Source organism: Stegastes partitus, unplaced genomic scaffold, assembly GCF_000690725.1.
Source record: "Stegastes partitus isolate 25-593 unplaced genomic scaffold, Stegastes_partitus-1.0.2 Scaffold277, whole genome shotgun sequence".
NCBI classification, from domain to species: Eukaryota; Metazoa; Chordata; class Actinopteri; family Pomacentridae; genus Stegastes; species Stegastes partitus.
Window position 1 is genome coordinate 375987 of NW_007578008.1, and position 18631 is coordinate 394617.

An 18631-nucleotide genomic window follows, 5' to 3' on the forward strand; every position below is an offset into this window, starting at 1 on the left:
CTTTGAGTGGATCGATAAGCCCGGAATGGTCCACTCCAGTTCTGCTGTACGAGCCAGCTTCTACTCTGCCAGCTTCTTTGTCTCTGAAGGTAACATGTGGCATCTCTGAATGTGTTATGACCGGCACCATTGATTTGTCCATTTTTTGTCTTAGCATATTCCCTCAAAATACCAATTTCATTGAGTTTACTAAACTCGGGTGAAAGTTAAGATGAATGGAGTGATTTTGGCAATTTCTTAATATAACTAATGGGTTTTGGGGTTCAAATAGTAAAGGTTTTTTTTTTTGTTTTGTTTTTTAAAAAAAATCGGATTATGATGGCTTTGCTGTGTTGTAGTGGTGATCAGCTTGTATGCACCTGTATGCACAAGGCTTTGCTTTTCTTTTTGCAGTTTTGACGAAGTCAGCAGCAGCAGGTTCAAATATCCTCAGTTACATATGATCACACTGTATGTCCTGTTGTAATATTATTTCCAAGTTTCATATTTAACGAAAGAAGATGTCCTGTTAGTCGAGGTAACCGTCCCCTACTTACTGTACATTGCTCCACACGTGTTTGTCTGAGTGAGATTACTCAGAATGCAATTGATATATGTTGCTGTAGGCAATATGTAACACATAAAGGCGTGGATGGGGGTTGAACCCATGATCTTTGGTTTACGAGACCAACGCCTTACCACTTGGCCACCACGCCTTCTTAAACTGTGAAAAGATATGTGACCTACCTTGAATACAGCTATTGCTAAAGAAGATACACAGGGTTGTTTGCTTTGTTTAGTTTTCACTTTGCTTTACTTTGCTTGGACTAATGATGAGGCAGAACTGTTCCTGTGAAAGACTGATGGCCTCGTTGTCTTCCCAGAAAGGGTCATGTGATAGAGGTGTGACAACTTCCCAAAAATCCTCACTTCTGCTTGTCTAGACTAATTCCCGCGTTTTCAAACTAAAACAGTGTCAGTGCTGTTCCTCAAAGTCTCAGTTGAGGGTTTTTAAGACAGCATAATGTGCCCGCTAAGGACTAATATGGCAAAAGTAATGCATTTTAAAATGAAGACATATTCATGTAGATGTAGCCTGAATCCTGAAAACCCAAAATGTGGCTTCATGTTTGGACTTCAACCAGCATAGAACAGCCCATATCACCCCACTGTTTACTACTTTCTACTGACTTCCTGCATGTACTTTCTATGTTTTTCCTATGTAGAAGAACTTTGCAATCAGCATGTATGTATTATGCCCGTATGCTCAAGACTTTGCTTTTCTTTTTGCAATTTTGACTAAGAGCACGCTGCAGGTTCAAATATCCTCAGTTACATATGATCACACTGTTTGTCCTGTTGTAATATTATTTCCAAGTTTCATATTTAATGAAAGAAGATGTCCTGTTAGTCGAGGTAACCATCCCCTACTCCACACGTGTTTGTCTGACTCCACTTGTGAGTGAGATTACTCAGAATGCAATCGTTACATGTTGCTGTAGGCAATATGTAAGAGTTCAAGTCTTTCAAAGATGCCTGGCAATCAGAGAGCGTCTCATCTGATTCTGTTAATTGCACATAAAGGCATGGATGGGGGTCGAACCCATGATCTTTGGTTTACGAGACCAACGCCTTACCACTTGGCCACCACGCCTTCTTAGGGAATCAAAAGCTCTTCAGTGTGGATGACTTATCTTGAATACAGCTATAGCTAAAGAAGATGCATAGGGTTGGTTGCTTAGTTTGAGTTTGCTTTGGTTTGCTTGGACCAACGACGAGGCGGAACTGTTCCTGTGAAAGACTGATGGCCTTGTTGTCTTCCCAAAAAGGGTCATGTGATAGAGGTGTGACGAATGGCCGAGCCAAGAAGCAAACGTGTGATCATCCTTTCCAAAAGTCTTCACGTCTGCTTGTCAGAACTGATTCCAGAGTTTTAAAACTAAAACAGAGTCAGTGCTGTTCCTCAAAGTCTCAGTTGAGGGTTTCTAAGACGGCATAGTTGCTTCTCATCTGATTCTATTAATTGTACATAAAGGCGTGGATGGGGGTCGAACCCACGATCTTTGGTTTACAAGACCAACGCCTTACCACTTGGCCACCACGCCTTCTTAAGAGGCTGAAAGCTACGTAGAATGAAACAAATGTAGTTTTAATGCAAATCTAGACACAGGATGAAGCTTTAAATCGTAGGATTAACAAACATATGTGTGGTTCTTTTTTGGGTGGGTGAATAAATAAATATAAGTCCAAGTCATTCCAGATGCATAAAAGCTTATTGAATACGTAAACAGCATGTTTTATAAAAGAAAGAGCAGCTCCATCACCGTGTTGTTGAAGCTTCACCACAGCGTTCAGCTTAATCTCTCTCTTCTTTCTGCTTTTCTCCTCCAGCCAGGAAGAACCAGCACCATTTCTCCAGTCCTGCAGAGGAGGACAGAGCTCTCATCTACAACTTCTCTCCCGTGTACAGAGGCATCCACGCTGTGTTTGTGCAGAACTACTACTTCGATTGATGAAACGTGCCGCGGACGAAGCGGACCTGGGCTCGAGTCTAGTCAGCCGTAGAAACATCTTGGCCCAAGTCGCAAACTTAACTTGATGGAGTCGTCACTTAGAGCCTCGAGCATCGAGTCGCTAATGAAATGCAGCAGAATAGTGACGGGATGTAGTGATAAATAATTTATGATTTAAGATATACTTTAGAAATCGTAACGTTTTAAAATGGTAATAGGAAAATGCCAAAGCAAAATGCAAATACAAAGACATGCAAATGAAAATAAAAAAGTTAAACAGTGCCAATGTCTATAGGTGGATATTACATTTAGAGTTAGGTTACACTCTTTTAGAGCTACTGCAGCAACAATCCAGAATAACGTCTTACTGATCAGAGGTAGTGGAATCTGGTGCATCCATGAGCTACAATGGTTGGATGTTAGATGACAGAGCAGATTTTTGAGTTTAATGTTTAGATTCTCAGTCATCCAGCTCATGCTAATCCTCAGTGCTTCTTTAAAGCACAACTGGACTTGTTTTTTTTTTGGTTCCTGAAAACATTTCTCCAGTTGTAACTGACTTGTTGAGAGTCCCAGCACGTCGCGAGTGACCCCAGACTCATGCCCGGAGGTGTAAATGGTTGTGAAAACTGTCTGAGGAGGGATCTCAGGACTGTCTGATAAGTGGTGTCATAGTGAGTGGCCTCTGTCCAGAATGTGGACATTGCTTTCCTCAAAGTAGCGTCCCTTCTCCTTTAGACCGCTGAGTCTTGTCCTTGAGGAGCTGGATCTCCTGTATTGTGTCAAGAACTTGTGGACCTGTTGTTTAGTCTCCCCTATCTGTAGGTCTGTGCACTCCCCGCTGCATTGGGCTCAATATAAAACACTGCTCAGCTTGTGTTTTATCCAAAAGTATGTAGCTGGTGCAGCACTACAGACCCAGCAACAGTCTTACACAAAAACTGGATCACATCTACGGAAGCTTGCAAGAACCAAAAGAAAGTCCAGATGCCTTTTACTGAAGCACTGATCCTCCTGACATGATTAAATTAGCATACTCGTCATACCCTGTGCTGTTAACACTGCCGTCAATGTAAATTAAGATGCAGTGTTTAGACTGTTTGATGGCTGGATGATTAGAGTTAATAAGATAGGGTCTTTATTGTACCGCAGAATTAATTACAGCATACTAAACACAACAATGCTTATCCAATTTGACAACTCTGTCATTGCAGTATGTATCTGAGCTACCTGCTATAGTCTTATGAAAGAATCCCACTTTAAAAAGAAATGTCCCAGTATATCATATGACTGAAATGCTTTACTGGATGTCTTTGCTGGTATTTTCATCTTTTTAATTATTTTTGCAGGTTAGTTTTGTTATCTCATTTAGGTTTGCATACACCCAGTCTGGCTTTACTTTCCTTAACCGCTGCCATTTCTGTTTTTGTTTTTGTTTTTTCAACCCCTTTAAACCTTGTTGTACGAAGAGTTTCTGGAGAAACTTTTAGAAGGCACCAGCTCCAAGGTCAAAACCCAGCGCTTTCTGGTTTGAAGCATAAATAACCTACTGAAGCTCTGTGTACAGATATCGTTTTTTTTAAAAACCTCTAAATTTTTTAGCATTCCTACTGAGCGTTGCAAGCTAGCATAAACATAGCACAGAAGTTCTGAAGATTGCACATCGCTTGTTGCTTCGTTGGGGAAGGACTCTGGGCCTGTTTTAGCTCCTCAAAGTCCAGGTGGTTGGAAAGAAACCAGAAGGCTTTGTGCTGTCAGTGCTGCCAAAACCTGATTGGGATGCCTCTTAAACCCGGGATTAAACGTAGATAATCAGTAAACACTGAATCATCTCATTTCCCATGTTGAGACTGATCATCAGCAAGAGAAAACTGAAGATCGCTGCAGTTTCATTGTCAAATGATGAATGTAACTCTTCCTTCAGTGGAAACGGGAGCATGTTTTAAGTTTTATTGGCGTTATTTTGTAGGACCACAAGTTACCCTGCATGCAAAGTCTGCAAGCGATACAGCCAGGATTGAAAATTCCTTTTACTTATCTTTGAAGAGCAACCATCTCCTTTTCAAGTTGTGTTATCATTTTCTAACAGCTACTAGCACCGAAGAAAGACCTCATCTCTCCACGATTGTATTGCTGCGTGTCATTCAGTGTTTTATTCCTCAACGGGAGAGTGTTTTGTACACCACGTTGTCAGAGAATGTTACAGATCAGGATATTTGATAGATTATAGTTTTTACATTGTCGCATTTTTACTTCATAACGAGCTTCACCAGGCAAATGACGTTCGCTTTGTACAAATCAAGATGGAACCGCAAAATGCCAGAGCTATGAGCCATCGGCCTACATGCATAATGTGAATCGTACGGATCAATTGTGTGGTTTTTAAAAAATGCAAACTTGATTGTTTAACAGTGTTGATGACCGGCAACCGCTCCAGTATATCAAACCTGTGAGGCTCGTATTTTTTGAGATTAGAAATAAATTACCTTTTTTTCCCATTTCAAATGATTTCCATCCATTTAACACATTCAAACATTATGCAAGAGAAGTGATGAAGAGTACGTCCAAAGTAAACTGATGAATCAATACAATTCTAGACTTTCCCTTTTGTTCTTTCTTAGCAACATCCAAAAACATGGAGCCCCAGTCTTGTCCACATCCCACTTTGGAGTATTATGTAATGTATTTACGAGTTCAAGTCGTTTTGGAAATATGCATTGAACGCACAACTGATTGTACGAGTTGTTGTCCTGTTTGTATGACCGTGTGTCAGACGATCAGACAATAAAAAGGAGTCAAGTAAACCTCCTACGGTCTTTGTTTCCTCATTTAAAGACAAAAAAAAAAGATGGAATGATTTATTGTTTGGGATTTGCATGAAATGAAACATCTAGTTTATGTAATTTTGATGAAATAAACAGTTTTAAGCTTAGACTTGGTTCTGTTACGGAGCAAATTGTCACAGATGAGCAGTTCAAGGACTGTCTGGAATTGAAAAGGTTTTTATTTTTACAGTGTCTGGCTCTGATTGAAGGTGTAATTTTAGCATTTAGCGTTTAAAGATATCTGACAAACTCTTATATCTGGAGCATGGACTGTTGGATGTGGATTAAAACTTGCAGCCAGAGAAAAACAATAAAATGTGATATTGTGTAAAATTGGAAAAAAAAAAAAAAAAGGGGGAGCGAGAGAGAGAAACACTCAACCACTTCAGCCATAAACACACTTTATTTAGAACACAAAAACACAACCCTGTCATGTTTAAATGTTGCCAGACATTTATATGTTCAATGAAGGACCCTATTGTTCATAGTAAGAACACAGGTGATAAAATATTCTGGTGCTGTCACTGTATTTTTGGGTTTGGCACAAAGGTCTGTGTCCACAAGTTCCCACTAGATGGCATCATGATACCATCAAATGAAAGCTGATTATTGAGAGGAATAGCAGGACAGACTGTCGTGTGTGTGTGCAATATTCTGGAGGTCATGAAACAATAAAGAACATGTAGTTTTGAACAGGAGCCATTCTGTTACACACCAGATGTAAACAGCACAGTTGTCACATTTCCCCTGATTTCAACCAGATATGATCATAAAATGGGATTCAAACTAGCATTAAAAATCTGATTGAAATTACTGCTGAAGAATCAAAACCTCAAATCAAAACAGCTGCTAAATGGAAATTGGTTGTGATTTTTATCAGGTATAAACCTTCAGTTTAACCTTTACGGCAACTTGGATGAAAAGTCCTTCAAATGTTTATTTTTTATTTATTTTATTTTATTTTATTATTTTATTCATTTTGTTATTTTATTTTTTTATTTTATTTATTTATGTTATTTTTTTATTTATTTTATTTTATTTATTTATTTATTTCAAATTTGTTTTTATTTTATTTTTTATTTTTTTGCTCTTTATTTCGTACTTTATTCTATATTGCACTGAAGGAGCTGCTCTTAATCTCATTGTACATGTGTATAGTGACAATAAAGGCATTCTATTCTATTCTATTCTATTCTATTCTATTCTATTCTATGTAGAACATCCACCAAATGGACTTCTTGTCAGTCAGTCCAATAAAGTTGTTGCATCTTCGGTAAAACCTTGACGGTTTTTGCTGTACAGCACACGAAAGTCACAGAGCGACCTCCGCGTGCTTTCACTTCACGTCTATTAAATATGATGCACGTCTAGAAATCTGTTAAATGAATGCAGCAGCTCTCTATAACTTGCAAAGAACAATGAGTGCATCACTTCAGGTACAAGTGTGTGGGTCTTGGGAGCAGCTGCTATATTCTGCTGAGCTGAAAAGAAAACTTTTTTTTTCCCTTTTTTCACCGAGACATGAACGGTGAATAAAATATTTATTCAGGCCGTAAACTGTTCTCTGGTCGCTGCTGTTTAATATAGAATACATCCAGCCGCCTTGGCCGCTGATCCTGAGACACAGTGGGTGCATTGGTGAGTCTGTCTGGATATAAAAAACCACCTCAGTCAAGAGCTGCCCAGTGGGAGCACAAAGCTGATCTTCCGTCTAGACCGCATCCACGCTCACATAATGTCTGAATAGTAAGCAGTCACACCCGCACAGATCAAGCTCCTGTTTCTTGGCTTTGTTGGGTTGTTGTTGGATCTTTTTTACCTGAAACTCTGAAAGTTGTCACACAAATAAGCAGTTTTTTTTTTCTTTCAGAGGTATCTTGAGCAGAGAGGGGAGAGGTAAGTGAAGAAGGAGGGAAGTGGAGTGGATCGGGGAGGCGACGAAACAAAGTGGAGAGAAAATGACAAAGGATGCAAGAAGAGGGTGAAGCAAGGGAGGGAATTAAGTACTCGGCCAGCATGTCGGTGTCGGACACACGAGTTTGATTGGTCGTATTTGCGAACTGGCTCTATGGAGGCCTAATGTACGTCTGCCTGTGTGAGGGTTAATGGAGCCATGCTGACTTCTAAGTGTGAGCAATGATCCCAAGACTCTGCTTGTGTTCACTTTACAGCGTGTTGGCTAACTGATTGACTGTAAGTAGGTACAAGGGTACTTAAAAAAATCCTCGGCTTTGCCCATGAACAAGGTGCGTAACTCCCATTTTAGGTCATAACTGTATACTATGAGGCCTTGCATCACTTGTCCACGAAGCAATCACAGAAACAAAGGAGAGGAAAGCTTGGATCTGGCTGCTGTTATTGCAGGTCAATGCGTCCATCCACACAGCACAGGAGGCCCACGAGCTGCCATTTTCAGAGTGATAATGAAGTCATGCATGTAGTATAGGAGGATCTGGAGATGACCTTATTCCATGAAGGAGTAGGGAAGCTTGAGCATCGGTGGACCAAGTGCATCGAAGTTAAAGGAGTTAAAAAAACGAAGCAAGAACAATGTTCCTCCTGTGACGTTTTCTGATGAGGCAAAGAACTTTATGTAGTACGTTGGTACATTTCTATCCTGCAGCTTGTCACTGTGCTCAATGATTAAAAGGTCTGGGTTTTTTCTAATTCGTGTAGTTTAATCGTAGCAACTGGACTCGCTTGAGTTCCTTGAAGACGTTCCACCTCTCATCCAAGAGGCTTCATCATCGCTGACTGACTAGCTGTGAGTTCCAGATACTGATGTCCTAAAGGAGCCATTAACACTTCAGTTTCAGTTGGGGGTTTGTTGCGCCACCTTTCTAATCTTTAAGAAAGGTAGGAGAAGCTTTTACACAAGAAGGAAAACAAATGATCTCACCCAAACTGGAATGTATTTTGGGCAAACAACCAATCAAACTGTGAAGCTGTGTTTGAATCGCACCTTCTAAATAGGTTAACATAAGTCAAGGTGTTTTTACAGATGACTGGCAAGATGATAACAACACAGTACAAATGTAAACAGACTTAAATACATTTTAGAATTTAAAAAAAAGAAGAGTAAAAAAAACTCCCAATTGATCCAAAATAATTAGACAAATAAATACAATTAAATGCATAATCCTTAAAAATAATATTACAATTAAATACACAAAAAATATAGTAAAATGTTAACATATAGCATCTAAGAGGCAGGTTTTAAATGTATAGTTATGGATGTCAATACTTGTCCAACTAAAAGACTTGTGCCAGAGGACCTGGGGGGGGTAAATGATGTAGAGGTGAGTATAATTGCCAAGTAGTAATAAATATACAGATGGACATATTGATCACTGCCACATCATTGCCATCGTGATGTGTTGTTTGTGTTCCCAGTTGACCAGCTGAACCCTGCGCTTCTGCACCTGTCCACTAGATGTCCTCGGTGCTGCTCTGCCAGCTGCTGTGGGTCAAGAGGTTGCTCTTCTAACACGCCACCTGTTTGCACACCTGTCCCCCAGTAGATGATCAGTCCTTTAATATTTATAAGTGGCACTTTGTTTCTCGTATAATTCCAGTTGACTCGCTGCCCAGCAGCCCTTTTTTGCCTCCATGTGCTTCTCCAGAACCCATCGCTGGAACTGAAAGTTTATCTGACTTCACATTAATTCATTTGGCAGACGTCCAGACCTCCAGGAACCTGCTGCAGCTCAAAACTTTGTGTCTGTGCTGTATTTCGGTGATATCCATGATGGCCCATGAACTCTTGGGGAATCATTTTCAGCTGATTGTTCAGTTCAAGCCTCAAGGCTGCCGTCCCTTCATTCACTTAGACTCAAATGAGTGCTGTTGCTCCTAATCAGCCCAGCGTGTTCACAAAACTGCACTTACATTCTGCAAAAGGAATTAAGAGTATTTTTTCATCTTTTTAAACCACATAACCAGCATTTTTCTCTAAGAACACCAAATGTTTTAGCTGTGTGGCATTAAGCCCAGGGCTGAGCGCCTTAAGGTACAGACTTTGAACCGCAGGGTTCTATGTTTGCATCCAGCTGGGACTCTTTGTTGCTCGTAGTAATCCGTCCCTTTTGCCCTGCTATAAAATAAAGGCATAAAACATGCAACCACAATCTAAGTTAGCTCTCGCTTGTTCATTAGTTAAAGGCATAATCAGACACACAGAGATATTTTTTTTAATTTCCTGGTTCAGTTGGACTTTATTTGGTCGAATACCTAATTTCCACCTCATATTATAAGAAATCTATGTTCAGAAAACTTATCCAGACAATTGAAAAATACATACGAATGCCATCAGATCAGCCGTATTTTTAGAGGAGATCAGGTTCAGACTGTATCAGGCCTCATGTAGGTGAAAGAATCTGAGCCATAACCGCAGCGTTTCCTTGATCTTGGATGTGTCAAATATCTACAAACCGTATATTTACATCAGATCGTCTTGTGAGAACCGTCAGGATAATGAAAACAGCATTTTTAAACCTCAAAGATCATGTTTCAGTATCTGGATATTTGGATATTACAAAAACAAATCTACAAAAAACCAGAATCAGTAATTAAGACGTATCGAATCAGCCTGTTTCTAGCATCTGGCACTTTAGATGTATTTTCACAGCAGCACTGTTCTATCTGCTGTGATGCCCACGATGTTTGTTTCAAGCCAGACACACATTTCCACCTTTGGCTTACAAAATCGATCTGTCTGCAGGTCACGTGTTAATACCAGGTGTAAACGGGGTCACAGAAAGCCATTAGTCTTCTTGACTGCTGACCTCTTGCAGCTGCTTCGTCTGCCCGCCGCTTAACTCTGTATCTTGTTTGCCTGTCTGGTTCCTAAATGTGAGGCAGCGTCAGGTAAAGTAGCTGCAGATGATGCAGTAATCACAGTCTCATCCTTGGACCCACTAGACCTCTCGCTCTGCGATGTCAAGCCGTGCTGCTCTGGTCACCTGCTCGCAGGAGTTCTGGGAACCGCTCTGGAAAACTCCAAATTCAATAACGAATGCTCCACGAGCCGCCGCAATTACGTGATTGAATTTGGACGTGTAATCACGCTGCCCCTGGAGCTTCATCCATCACTCGTTTTGCAAACGAATCAGATTTATTCTATCTCACCCCAGCCTCGCCTTAAGCTGCACATCGTTATGGTGTTTAATAAATACTTGAATTGAACTGAAATAAACTCCGGATGTACCAAAGGACTCGCCGCCTAATGACGCAGAGTCTAATTTAAGCCTGAATGCTCTCTAACTCCCTCCTCTCCAATTTTATCTATTAAACATGTTTTCCACACACATGCGGCATTGTGCTATTTGATGAATGACGCTCGGTGTTTTTAATTAAATAGTGGAACGGAGTAAAGACTGCAACCATTTTCATATTTGTTCCCTCAGACCCATTAATTACGCAGAGCTTTCATCTAATCAATTCACAAAATAACTCAATTCCCCTCTGCATTACTGAAGCACAAGGACACATAGGACCCAATCAGAGTATCTGGAGGTTTTGGAATGACTGAGTGTGGTGGGTTTGTGATGGTAATATAACCGGGGTAATCTTCACCAGACGTGCTTGATGAGTTGCTGTGGATCTTCAGTCAGCCCAAACTCTCACCTTCTGAATCCACAACACACACACACAAGCATACAGTTCCTATCATCACCATCATCACCACCACCATCATCATCTCGGTGGCAGTATTTCAACAGCGGCGACATTCATCTTCACACCCCATTAACCGAGAGACAAGAGTGTCGGGATCATCTGAATGCACGCACACGTATACGTTTATGCACAAGCAGACATTGACGTACACACTCCGCCTCCTGTACACCTGCAGCACACGGCGGGTTTGATCAATAATGCCCATTGCCTTTCCATAATTATCTATGTAGCCTATCATCATTCCGAGTTGCCCCGTATTACACACCCTCCACATCCCATCAGCAGCCCCCATTCATCACGGTGTCTGTGCCTCGAAATGATGCCGCTAAACTACATTTGTTAGGCTTTTTTTTCTTCTTCTTCTTTTTTTTTTTTTTAGTGATACAGCTACGACATACACAAACCCACAGAAGCAAGTTCAGCTTTTATACACAAAGGACATTTTCTTCCACCGGTATTGCGACTCATTTTTCTACGCTGGAAAACCGTTGGATAATTGTCGTCACTACCGTCTGTCTGCAGGATGAATCCACACGTGAAAGGTTCAGTTTTGTTCACACATGTTGTCTCCAAAACCATTCTGGGAGAAATGACAAAAAGAAGGAAGGGAAGCGTGCACTTTTATTTTTTTTTTTCTTAGCGGGGATGTTTGAGATGGTTCATGGATGGAGAACAAATAAAGCACACCGCAAAGTCACAAAAAAAACAGAAACAAAAACCAAACAGGCCATCTGACAGAAACAAGGATAGTTGCATTGTGGAAAGGACAAAAGAGTGAGGAAACAATGTGAAGATGAAAAGTAAAGAATGCACAGCCTGGTATCATGAAATTGAAATGGTAAAAGAATAACACGGCAAGTCGTTTTGCTTTTTGAGCGTCATTTCACTCCATGTAGTCTTGATGAGTGACTAGTCCTTAACCTTAATCATCTAAAGTGTTATTTCGATTCCATAAAATGACACAAAAAAGCTTAAAACGTATACGCATGATGCAAAAATATGCCTAAAGCGTTGTGCTATGTATCCCATGACATCATGTTAAGCAGGTCTTATGCTTGGTGTCATGTTTTGCTTAATTTCGGAAGTAAATATGAGTGCTTTGGGTTTATTGAGGGCTGCAAGGTGACACAGTGGTTAGCACTGTTGCCTCACAGCCACCCGGGATCTTTCTGCGTGGAGTCTCCATGTTCTCCCCGTGCAGCGTGGGTTCTCTCCGGGTTCTCCGGCTTCCTCCCACAAAGTCCAAAAACATGTTGAGGTTAATTGGTGATTCTAAATTGTCCGTAGGTGTGAATGTGAGTGTGCTTGGTTGTCTGTCTCTAAGTGTAGCCCTGTGATAGACTGGTTACCTGTCCAGGTGAACCTGCCTTCACGCTGAGTCAGCTGGGATAGACTCCAGCCCCCCATGACCCTAGTGAGGATTAAGCGGAGTATAGATAATGGATGGATGGATGGGTTTACTGAGTAACATTGGGGAGTTGTTTTATGCTGCAGGACTGTGAAGAAGCAAGTTTTTATAGCCAGCTTCAGCCATCGTCTTCATCAATCAGTGTAGGTATGACATTTATTGTACTGGTTTCCGACTGTCACCACTTTTCTGCCAGTAAATCATGGATTAGATGGGGCGGATTCGTCGCCGTGGTAACCTGGAAAATGTAGGAGAAGCTTCAAGCAAATGGTTAACATCAAGAAGGGGTTGTATTTTGATCCAAAGCACAATATTTTTGGAGCCTAAAGTCAACTAAACGGCGAATTAAAAAGTCATTTTAAGCCTAATAATGGTCCCACACTGGACACTGGCACCAGTTTGTGAAAGATGTCTGCTGCCCTTCCAGCTTCCTGGTGCAGACTTGGTGGCTCTTTGAAACATTTCCTCCTACATCATGTTCAATTTCTTGGAAAAAAAATATGTTTTCTTTTTTCCAAAACTTCATTGAGAATGCAGGTAAAGGGCACAGGAACATAATTTCTGGGCCAGAGGATTGTTTTATGACTTCAAAACAGCTGGTTCTGACAGATACTTGGTAAAATTACGACCAACCTTTTCCCATATTTCACCCCAAGCTGTCACACAGTGCGTGATACCCAACTTTGGTGTCTCAGTATATTAGCCTGAACTTTGGTGCTTTCCATGATAAAGATGACACAGATTTGTGTGTGAGATACAGCCCTGCAGTTCGTCTTCGGCCTCTAACTTTATATTTTAAAGTTTCAAATTTTCTGCAGTCTGGTTCAGACGACAAGTTCCTAAATAATTCTTGAACAAAACTAGTTAGCAGGATGTCTCTCCACTACGTTGACTAAGTGCCTTCATTTATGTAGCTCTTATTAATGTGATGATTCAGGCAAAAACGTACTCCGATTGGTCAGCCTCAAACTCACTTTGTAGACAGTTTTATCCAGCTGGTGACGTGTTATTTCTTAGCATTTAGGTGGGTGGCCCAATCGGAGCAATTCTCTGTTTTTACACCGCCAAACCAACTCATACAGGGAAGAGGACAGGTTAGCAAGGAGGATGCAATTGACCATTTTACTTCCAAGTGGGACGACTGCTCCCTTTAATGTCGTCTACTGGTTTGAGCGACACATCTTCGGTAACTGGGTGATCCAAACAGATGGTGCAAAAGATAAGGTGAAGGCAAAATAGACATGAAATTGTTAAATTATGGCAGAAATATCTACGAATTTTAATAGAATCTAGTCCAGTTTAGTAGATGTACTGCTCTTTTAACAGAGAGGCCACAGAGGGTGAGAGTAAATGGAGAGTAAATGGCGTCCTGTCAGACACTGGATCACCTCAGGGTTGTGTCCTCTCACCTTTGCTCTTTGTTTTATACACAAATGAGTGCCGCAGCCAACATGCAGGGCGTCACATTGTTAAGTTTGCTGACGACTCAGTTATTGTGTCCTTGCTGAGTGGTGACGCCCCAGATCATGGACCAGTGGTGAAGGAATCCACAGACTGGTGCAAAGCTTCCCTCTTGCACATTAATGTTAAGAAAACAAAAGAAATGTTTATTGACTTTCGAAGGAATCCCCCGAACATTCCTCCTTCCAGGATTGATAATCAGGCAGTGGAGCAGGTCAGCAGCTACAAGTACCTTGGTGTTCATCTTGATGACAAACTGTCTTTTAGATGCTGTGTGCAAGAAGGCTCACCAGCGTATTTATTTTTTTAGGAAGCTGCAGAGTTTTAGTGTTAACAGTTCTTTTATGCAAATGTTATATTCTTGTTTTATTGATTTTATTGTTTTATTAAAAACAAAAATAGACTACGAGGTATTGTGAGGCTGTGCGGAAAAATAGCAGGGACGAACCTAAATAACTTGACAGCCCTCCATCAAACCAGGTTATTAGCCAAGGCCCGTTTAATCGCCGCAGACCAGAGCCATCCCTTGGCCCACTGGTTCCAATTACTTCCGCTGGGGCGCAGGTATGTCCTGCCAAAGTGCAGGACCAATAGATATAAATGTTCTTTTGTCCCTGCTGCTATTTCCCTGTTAAACAAGTGATCGGTCTTGTCTTTTCTCTGTTGTTTTCTGTTGTTGTTGTTGCATGTGTGATTGTGGCAGTGACTGTCTCATTGCTGGCTGCACAAAAATTTCCCCACGGGGATATTAAAGATTTTTGAACTTGAACTTGAACTTGCTCCTTGTTTGTATCTCACTTGAATGGGGGAGTTCTGCAGGAAATTACTCGTCCCTCATGGAACAACTTGAATCCTTTGGACCAGTTTTGTGAGTGTTCATCAAACTGTGGCGACATTTAATTCCCAAAAAAAATTTGATTTTAACCACAAACGACGGCCTCCCTGTTTGCATGCCGAACGTCTTTCATTCTAACAACACAAGATCTGCTGTGGACGTTTTTAACTTCTGTGTGAAGCAGAAGTAAAGTTCTCAGAGTTTTCCCGCATATACTGTAGTTCCAACTTACACACACAACAATTTACCGCCACCATAATAGTTAAGCCCTCCATTTTAATATTGACGGCGGCCGTGACTCACTACATTTGCTACGGCCATTCTGATTAACTGTTCGAATATTATAGCGGCCCTCCTCAAAGCTCCCAATAACGGCTCTGTGGTGTTTGTTAGTTTGAGTTTCAAATTCAATTTCTGGAAGGTTAAAGATTTGCATTAAAATTTAGCACATACAAAAAAAAAAGGGCTTACTTTGAAAGATTTTGCACCAAGTTTCTGCTCTTATATGTGTATTTGTCCTCGGAAGTGTAGGAATAGTGGAACGCAACATTCATACACACCCAGACTGGTGATGTCGACACACACACACACACACACACACACAAAGGATCCTGTTCATCCAGGCTCTAAGTCTGGATGAGACGAGATAGTTTGGTAGGTAATTGCAACTCGTCTCGCCTGTGAAGTGAGGTGAAGCATAGGTCGGCTGGAGTTGGAAACACGACGGAGGCTGGCTGAAGGGAAGTAAGTGTGTGCGAGTGTTTGTGTGCGTCTGTGTTGTGGGCCAGACGGGGGAGAGAAAAGGCAGCCTGTAAGTCAGTTTAATCTATGAACCACGCTGACAATTGAAGATAAAAAAACCCACAGCAGCTGGAGAAAGCGGCGGCCTGTAGAGAGACAGAAAGGTGGACGTAAAGAAACGGGAGACTCGCGAGGACAAAGAGAAGGAAAAAGGGGGGAATAAATAAGGAAGAGGAGACAAAAGGGAAGAGGGAAGAGATAAAAAAAAAACTGATGACAATGGACAGAGAGACAAAAGGGAAGAAGGGGAGACATCACAGGGGATGGAGAGGCAGACCAGGGAAGACAAAAACCCACCAAACACAAAGGTGGACAAAATAGGGCGGCTGTGGCTCAGGTGGCAGAGCGGGTTGTCCTCTAATCGTAAGGCTGGTGGTTTGATCCCCCGTCCCTTCGCAGTCGAAGTGTCCTTGGGCAAGACGCTGATGGCAGATAGTCACCTTGGATGGCAGCTCTGTCCCCATTGGTGTCTGAATGTGTATTTACTCTCAGATGTATGTCGCTTTGTATGAAAGTGTCTGCTAATTGTAATTGAGAAACGAAGATTCCACTTTACTAATGGATGAAAATATAATTTGGGCTTTTTAAGCCATGTTCTAACGAATGCTTTTCTATCTTGACTTTCCTAATTGATGCAGAAAGACCAAACACAGAAATGAAAGCCCATTCTCATTGGTGGGGCCTGTGTGGAAAGTGTCAGTGACTTCTGCTTCCTGGGAGTTCACATTGAGGAGATACTGACCTGGAATAAGAACACCACACAGCTGGTAAAGAAGGGAAAAAAGACTCCACTTCCTGAGAATCCTCAGGAAGAACAACATCAGCCAGAGACTGCTTGTGTTTTTCTACCGCTCCACCATGGAGAGCATCCTCACCTTCTGCCTCTGTACGTGGTTCACCAGCTGCACAGTGGCAAACAGAAGAGCACTCCAGAGGGTCACCAACATGGCTGAGAAGGTCATTGGGTGCCCTCTGCCCACACTGGAGGACCTTCATGGCTCTTACTGCCTCAGGAGAGCCAACACCATCCTGAAGGACTCCTACCACCCGGGACATTTTCTGTTTGAGCTGCTGCCGTCCGGCAGATAGTACAGGGCCATCAGAACCAGGACCAACAGACTGAAAAACAGCTTTTTTCCTACTGCTGCTAAAACAATAAATGCCTCCCAGTCAAAATAATGTGCAATATACAACTCCACTACCTCTGCCCAACATCCACTCTGTGCAATAATACACAGTGCTCATTATTTAATTTCATCTTTGTATATAGAGTTAATTTCTTTTTGCTTGTTATATATATATATATGTTTCCTTTATATTGTATATAGTGTTTACAAAGTTTTCATTGTTCTACAAGTTCTGAATCTGAATCTGAATCTGAAAACATGCACATTGCCTATTTCACTTTAACAATGGTTGGGTGAGGGATCGTGACCAAGGGTCATAAATGCTGCCAAAACACTGGCAAACACAACACACAAAGCAGATGGCACTGGAAGCTTTGTGGTGTCGGGACTTAAAGTCTTTGTCAAGTTAACGCAACTGATGTCAATTCACAACCCAAACTGGTATAAGTTTATCTCTATGTAAACAGATCAGTCAGATTTTTAACGGTGTACAATCACGGTGCTTTTATTATCTTAGCGCTCCTAAAAGGCTTCACAATGCGTGCCCCATTCACCCACTTCCAAACCAATGGCAGTGCAGCTGCCACACAAGGCCTCGAATGTTCAGCGTCTTACCCAAGGACATGTCAGCATGTGGACCAGAGGGGACGGAGATCGAAGCAACTCTGCAATTAGTGGATCTCCGGCTCCACCACCTGAGCCACGGCCGCCCAACTTTTACTGTTCTGGACAGTCAGTGTGGCCCAGCATCGTGTTACCAGCATGAGGCTGTGCACGCTGTCAGACAAGAAAATATACCAAAGAGTCATATCTTCATCACCACACCTACTTTCCTTCAATCTTTCTCTCTTGAAGCTCTTTAAAATCTCTTATTAAGAGGCGACCTCTGCTCACATTTGCTTTCTCTCACAAAACCCTGCCTCCCTATATAACTAAACTGCCTTCTCGAATACATTTTTTCTCCCAGAAAGATAAGAGTATGACATGTTTTCTATTAAACGAGCCACAAGGTAGAAGTCAGGACTTTCAGGTTTGCATCCTGTTGTTCTCACATGCTCACAGTTTCACTATTTGGTGATGTTTAAACACCAAAAGTACTTGGTTAGGTTTGGCAAATATCGTGCTCTAAGTTAAAATATGACCCTTTGTGAAAATATTTATAGCTACTCCTTCATTTTCCTCTCCATCAACCTCTCAATCTAATTTATGATGGGTTGGCTGAAACAAAATGACAGTAAAGCAATAAAGTAAATTCCAAGGATGTGTTGATTCCACACATATTGGTGACCCATATATTTATTTCAAAAATAATTGAGAAATCACTTTAGTTGAGTAGCAATGTGTTGTTTCGAGACAGTGCTGCTGCAGAAACACACTTTAAGGGTAAATCGTGACATTTTGACAGTGAAAAATAAGAAATTATTTCTGGCAAATCCCAGAGAAACAATCCATGTCAAGCATTTGACAGCTGAAGCTATCTGAGCAGACCTACTGTCTACAGCGGAGATGGCCGACTGTTCAAGATGGTAGAGAAGTAACGGTAGCTCCTCAGCTGCTGCACCCTTCATCAAATCTGTATTTCTAACCCGTCAGCGGCGGCATCTACTCTGAGCGGCTCTATTGGAAACACAACAGACCTAACTCAGCAGATACCATTTCCGAATCTACTTCTGCTTGAAAAGTAAAATCGGAGAAAGTAAAAATAACTAAATATCTCCCAAATGTTTAGCACCAACTCGCTCCGATCGGAACGTCTGCCCAATGCTGTGATTGTTCTATAAAATGCACTGAACCACTTACAGTTACTCAGCATGAATTGATGGAGTGGTTGAAAGAGAAAAAAAAAGAAAAACCACAAATGGACTGTCCGCTGGTTTGGTGAGCAAGCGCTGCACCTGTTCGACTTTGATTTGATTACACCCATTCAAAGCTTACTGGTTGTCCTGAAGTCTAATTTCAGAAACTGCAGGAATAAACATCCTGAAAACGATGTGCTCGTAAGAACA

At 41.4% G+C, this 18631-nt stretch overlaps 1 protein-coding gene and 3 non-coding genes across 4 annotated transcripts in view; 1 reads left to right on the top strand and 3 right to left on the bottom strand.

The window, feature by feature from the left end:
• Positions 1 to 5298, top strand: part of LOC103357846 (gamma-glutamyl hydrolase-like) — a 21568-nt gene extending 16270 nt beyond the window's left edge. The window contains exons 7-8 of the mRNA XM_008282572.1: positions 8 to 89; positions 2371 to 5298. Coding sequence (XP_008280794.1) covers positions 8 to 89; positions 2371 to 2492 — 204 coding nt within the window. The 3' untranslated portion in view covers positions 2493 to 5298. The remainder of the gene's footprint in view (positions 1 to 7; positions 90 to 2370) is intronic.
• trnat-cgu (transfer RNA threonine (anticodon CGU)) lies at positions 624 to 695 on the bottom strand. The gene has a single exon. It is a non-coding gene; the product is annotated as a tRNA-Thr (tRNA).
• On the bottom strand, positions 1562 to 1633 carry trnat-cgu (transfer RNA threonine (anticodon CGU)). The gene has a single exon. It is a non-coding gene; the product is annotated as a tRNA-Thr (tRNA).
• On the bottom strand, positions 2013 to 2084 carry trnat-ugu (transfer RNA threonine (anticodon UGU)). The gene has a single exon. It is a non-coding gene; the product is annotated as a tRNA-Thr (tRNA).
• Positions 5299 to 18631: the final 13333 nt, after the last annotated feature.